This window comes from Lactuca virosa, chromosome 7, assembly GCF_052849685.1.
Source record: "Lactuca virosa cultivar CGN04683 chromosome 7, Lactuca_virosa_CGN04683_v6, whole genome shotgun sequence".
Taxonomy (NCBI): Eukaryota; Viridiplantae; Streptophyta; class Magnoliopsida; order Asterales; family Asteraceae; genus Lactuca; species Lactuca virosa.
The window spans coordinates 246623057-246629150 of record NC_136432.1 but is presented as its reverse complement, the minus strand read 5'-3'; the positions used below and the strand labels follow the sequence as shown (position 1 = coordinate 246629150).

At 34.1% G+C, this 6094-nt stretch overlaps 1 protein-coding gene across 1 annotated transcript; it reads right to left on the bottom strand.

The window, feature by feature from the left end:
- Positions 1-437: 437 nt before the first annotated feature.
- On the bottom strand, positions 438-5377 carry LOC145124439 (chloride channel protein CLC-c-like). Its single transcript, XM_079059761.1, has 7 exons — positions 4933-5377; positions 4216-4416; positions 3948-4125; positions 2778-3040; positions 2301-2570; positions 1088-2216; positions 438-901 (listed from the first exon to the last, which is right to left on the bottom strand). Exons 1-7 carry the CDS (start codon positions 5109-5111, stop codon positions 812-814), a joined length of 2310 nt encoding a protein of 769 aa, XP_078915887.1. The 5' UTR covers positions 5112-5377; the 3' UTR covers positions 438-811.
- Between the last annotated feature and the right edge of the window lie 717 nt (positions 5378-6094).

The window sequence follows — 6094 nt, the reverse complement described above, 5'->3', positions numbered from 1 at the left end:
AACAAAATGTAATTGACAATCATTTGCAGACAAAGTTTAAAGCATCATGTGAGAGTGTGAGACTTTAGAATTTTCCAAAGTTCTTTAAAAAGTTGAAAAGAATATAAAGAATCTTGTAAGATATTATAAAAAAATAGATTAGCTTAAAAGTACTTTCAATAGTTTAGCCTAATTGAAATTTCAACATCTCACGCCTGAAGAATTCTACAAACCTTGGTTCGCGTATAAATTAGTGAAACCCTTTCCATTTGTAACCATCATGAAATAATAATTTAATGCAAACAAATATGATTAAAATAGTTTTTAGTATTTCCCTATTCTTTCCAAAAGTAAGAAGTTAGCAAGAATGACCATGCTACTACCTTACTATGCCTTTAAAAAGTTAACATATATAACTTCGAATCTTTATAATAATATAAAAGTCCATACCATAAATACTAAATAAATGTTGAACCATATTCTACGTCGCTGGGTTTTGCAACCACAGAATCACAAACATTTCCCTTTTGCATGCGCACAAACTTATATATATTTAGTTCATTCATTCTTTCCATTTTCTATTATTAACTTTTACACTTTTACCTCAAAAACATTTGAAACTAAACAGAAAAACAAACCCATGTATGTTGATTGCACTTTCACAATCAAAATATACCCATCAATCCAATTAGATAACAAATAAATACTATGCATAACCTAAATCACTGTCATTCATCGTTCCTCGCTCACTAAAATGATATCATTTTACCTTGCGATATCTGTATAACTGGTCATGCTGTATTATTGTCTTCTCTATCTCTATTTCTGTACGTCAATGCCGCTTGTCAATCCCCGGGTAGAGTCCCAAAATGTGTTGTGGCATGAAATCATGACGTGTCAAGATACCAACAACTGGTGGCCTCTGCAAAAAAAAATAAATAAATAAATAAAAGTGTTAACTGTATGTCCCACGTCCAAACATCGAGGTGAGAATCTTTTAAAGATTCTCATCTTTGCAACCGGTCCCACATGCAACATGGGGTAAGAATCTCTTGTAACTTCCCGCCTGGAAGTAAGATACTAAAATTGTATAAGAGAATGAGCTTACCCCAGGAGTCTTTGGCACTACACACAAGTGCCTAAGTCCGAGTTCCCTAAAAGCAACCGCAGCTTTTGCCAAAGACATTGTTTCCACGACAGTATACGGTGACGTATTGGTAATCGGATGAAGGTCAACATACATCTCCATCTCTTCCGGTGTAATATCCAAATCTTCCATCTTAGGCCCTTTTCCTAACCCCGCTTTTGCAAAATCAAACGCATGGTATCTTTGTAACGTTTCGGTTCCGGTCAAACGTCTTTGTTTCGTGAACATCTTTCCCTTGAGCAAAACAATCAAATGAGACCTCAAAACAACCCCACACAATTCCGGAGCTTCCAAGAAAGGCGGCTCATCAATCACCGGAAAACCATTATGTGACGTCAACCTTAGCGAATGTACAATATTACTAACTTTTTCAACACCGGCAAACGTAATCAAAGGTCCGGAAACAACATCACCCGCAACCAAATGTCGCATATACGGTTCCGCATGCGCTTCAAGAAACGGTAACCCTTTCATTCTTACGATTTGGTCGTAAACGCCTTTATTGAAATTATCCGCAACCGATTTTGAAATGAGAAGAACGAGCATCATTAATGGTAGCATTAAGAGATTGTTTGTGAGTTCGAGCAGTATAACGCATAGGGATACGGTCATTCGCATAGTGCCGCCAAGGAACGAGGCGGCACCGAGGAGGGCGAAGAGGCCGACGTCGAGATTTGAGATGGAAACGAGTAGGGTTCCGACGAGGCGGCCGTAGGATGATCCGGCGAGGATGACCGGAATGAAGAGACCGGAGGGAATCGCGATTCCGTAGGTTATGATTCCGAGGATGTACATGGCGAGGAAAAATATTGCGAGCGTAGAGATACGGAATTCGTTTGCGTTGGTGGAACCGAATAGACTGCGGATGGCGTCATCGTTTGTGTTGAGTAGAAGGGAAGCAAGATCGTTGTAGTGACCGGGTTGACATTGAAAGAATTTGTAGCTACCGGAGCGACCGACTGTAGGGCATTCGACACTTAACCCAACCGGGCATGGGACACAGTTTGTGAACCATGGAAGGCCATAAGCACAACAAGAGGTTAAAAGTGAAATCAAACCCACCAAAAACACCCTAATCATAGGACCTTTCCTGCAAAAATCAAGTTGTTTTCAAAATTATAGACAATGAGATTATTTTTCATTTTAAAAAAGATGAAAAGTAAGAGAGACATACCCATTGATGTAGCTATAAGTACGCACGACCTTGTCAACAAAATAATTATATAAACTTCCCAAGATTCCTCCGATAACTCCAATTAGTATAACAGCTACAAGATCCACCATGTTGTAATCCGGTATTGTACCATTGATATCAAACATGATGAGACCACCTTCCCCAAATAGTCCACACTTTCCACTTCTACAAAATCCAATAAGAGATCTCAACACCACAGCCACTACAGCGGTTGTAAAAAATGTTCTCCATAAAAGAGCACTCCGCCACCTACAATATATTAAATATTAATCCTATGTGTAAACTTCAAAACAAAACCAAATTATACAGCCGAACCACATAACTCAATCTCGTCCGTTTGATTAAGTAGTGACAACAACAGATCACGATCGTTGGATCAATTTCATTCAAGGCTAGATCAAGTTATGTGGTTTACTTTTTTAAATAAATGTGTCGTGGTAATTTTTTTGTTTGTACCATGAGGCTGCTTCTTCAAGGGCAAAGAGGACCCCACCAACTGGGGCCCGGAAAGCGGCGGCTACACCTGCGGCTGAGCCACAGGTGATTAAATCCCTACGGTCACGATCATTTTTAAAGTATCTAAGCCATTTCCACGTGAGATGGTATTTGCGAGAGCCTCCTTGTCCAAGTAAGTTGGCTATGCAAGCACCCGTGTGTACCATAGGTCCTTCTTTCCCCACAACAAATCCAGCAGCAACACCAAGTATGGATCCAAATATCTATTCCATTTTTCATGAATAAAAAAAAACATATTGAGTTATTGGCAAATAGATACTATCATTCCAAATAGTAATACGAATTTGAGGAAATTTCGGGAAATAGTACCAATAGAACCAATGTACTTTATTTTTTTAACCTTAATAGCAATGCACTTACACTTTCTTACAGTTAATAGCAAGATGTAATTTCCATAATAACAATGCACTTACACGATATTTACTCATAATAGCAACCGACTTGCATTTCTTTACCAATAATGATAAGAACTAGGGTGATATTACCTCCGCTTTGCAAGGGGTGTAATTTGTAAATTTTCTATTAGGTAGAGACTATTTTTATAATTTTTTAAACACATGGAGTCATGGACCATTTCTGTAAAAAAACCTGCACATGGACCTTTTTTGTAAGTTACAAGGATAACTTTTGTAATTTATTTTCTACATAAGGACCAAACCTGCCAACATCCAAAAGTGTTAAAAACATACCGTTTTTTGTAAAAAAAATCTACATAGGGACCATTTTTGTAAATTACATGGACAATTTTTGTAATTTTTTTTTCTACACATGGACCAAATCTGCCAACATACAAAATTGTTGTGGCCAACGTCTAAAATAAGAATGTTTTATGGCCTAAGTATGAAATTGTTAAGGTTATTTGTGGCTAAAATATGAAATAAAAAACTTTTGTAGCTAAAGTCTAAAACCACAAAAGTATACTATTCATAAGGTCATTTGCTTTTAATATATAGTATAATATATGTAACAAATCCAAATTGGTAAAAAAAATGCAAGTACGATGATATTATAGGTAAAAACAAAGTACATTGCCCATATCAGTAGTGAGGGTAAATTGGTAAAGTATGTTGTTATTTCACGTAAATTGTTCTAAAATTTTGAATTACACACCTTTACGAAGAGTGTACTTGGAGCCAAAATAGAATGAGAATCTATTCCATTAAGATAAGCTTTAACTTCAGGTATACCAGACCCTGCTGCTGCAGGGGCAATATAAGCACATAGAAGTCCAGCAAGAACAGCAAGAAATAGATTAATTCCAGCAAATACAGCAAATGCCTCATAATATCTGCACTTAGAACAAGATTCATTCGTTAATGGTTGCTCTTCGGAGGGTATAAATGTCTTTTCACATGTAGTAGAAAATGGTGGTTATTACCTATGTTGGAGCATAAACTTGCTAGTGAGAAGAAACTTGAAACCAGCAATGTTTTCTACTCCAAGGTTATTGAAAAAGGCAACAAGCCCTGTAAGCACTCCTATAAGAAGTGCAAGTGTCCATTTTAGAACAACATACTGAAATATCTCCACCTTCTTCCTTGACCTCCAATCCTGCTTAAAAAGATCGTTTTCAAGAATCCTGCAAAATCAATCAACCAAAATGAATTAAAAGAACACAAATTCTATATTAAATGTTTACATAGAAACAAAATTAGCATGAATAGACATCACAAGTTCAATGTCCAAAAAAAACAAAAAGTTCCTATATTAGTCATTTTTCTTTTAAATATCCTTTTGTAGTTCATTCATAGAATCATAGTAAAGGAGCATGATTGATAGATAGATATGCATTAATAGAAATCAAATAGTCATTGAAATTGACAAAATTTAGCTAAGAATGTGGGAGTTTAACTGTTTATTAAAAGTGAAGTACCAGGTATGGAGAGATCTGTCTCAATTGAAAGATACAGTGAGAATATAAGATCAACAAAAAAAATCGTTGAGCGACTCAATCAATTCATCAAAATTTCAGTAAACGTACAGAATGAAGAATACGTATAGTCATTCATTTTCCTCTGAAATTAAAGGAAACAAAATATAGAACATTGAAATACGAGATCGAAGATTGAATGAATAGGGATATAAAAATCATTACTCGTAATCTAGAGATTCGATTGGACAAATGTTTGAACCAACAATGGCAATCTGCGATGACGTATTCACCCTGTTCTTCGAAAGAAGCGGTTGTCTGTTCATCCCTCTTTCATCAGAAGCCGATCCGTTTCTCGACATCTTTCCACCTCCTTCGTATTCTATATCAACATTATGATCCATCTCTTTTTCTTTCTCTGTATTTAATAGAACGAATTGGCGTAAGTTATACGAAATTTTCGATCTTACATCCTCTGATGATCAACAAGTCGTAGCCAAATTAGTTGGAAATGAACAGATTGATCTAATGAAATCTTGAAATGAAATAGAATCGTCTCAGGGAGTTCTTCAGTGATACATTTTCTGTTACACACTCAATCTCTTTGACAATTTGATCTTTTAGAAAGTTGATCTCCATATTATGTATCTTCCAGAAAAAGCTGACATTTGAATAGTATCTTGAGTAGGAACCACATAATATATAAAAGAAATATATAATATTAGAGAAAAAGGAGGACGAATGTAAAGTGGAACGAGAGGAATAGGGAAAACAAGGAAGTGGTTTTTGATGTGTTTATGGAATTTGTTTTTTATTAATATGGTAATGATTTGTTCTAATAAGATTGATTATTTCAAATAAAGTTAAATACTTAAGATTATCTGGTATTAAGTTTTAATATTTTATATAGATAGTGTTTGTTATAAAGTTTTTTGGGAATTTTCTAGAAATTTTTATCTGTTATGCATATATATATTTTAAAAAAAATTAAATTAAAGAGCACAACCTTAAATTTTTTATTTTAAACCAAAAACCTAATAATTAAAAAATTATTTCAAAGGTTTTTAACTTTTAGATTATATTTTATGTAATTTAATAAAATTTAGAAGCTTGTATTTAATATGATAAAATATTCTACACATAAAAACGCTTCAACTTTCGGTCAGTAAATTTGCAACTAACAGCTATATTCACCAAACATACTATTATATATATATATATATATATATATATATATATATATATATATATATATTTTTTTTTTTTTGCTTTAAGAAAATAATATTTGGGTAAAGTTAATATTGCTCATGTTGTTCAATTAGACTATAAGCAAATAATTGTTTTATAAAATGAAAATTCTTCGATTTTTTATTTAATTTATTTATTA

Bases quoted from the DNA above. Each gene is read 5' to 3' on its own strand.
- LOC145124439 (XM_079059761.1), bottom strand. From the start codon at position 5,111: ATGGATCATAATGTTGATATAGAATACGAAGGAGGTGGAAAGATGTCG. The intron at 4,126-4,215 runs GTAATAACCACC...TTCTAAGTGCAG, and splicing joins AAGTTTATGCTCCAACATAG to ATATTATGAGGCATTTGCTG. The intron at 3,041-3,947 runs GTGTGTAATTCA...AAAATGGAATAG, and splicing joins CAAGTACACTCTTCGTAAAG to ATATTTGGATCCATACTTGG.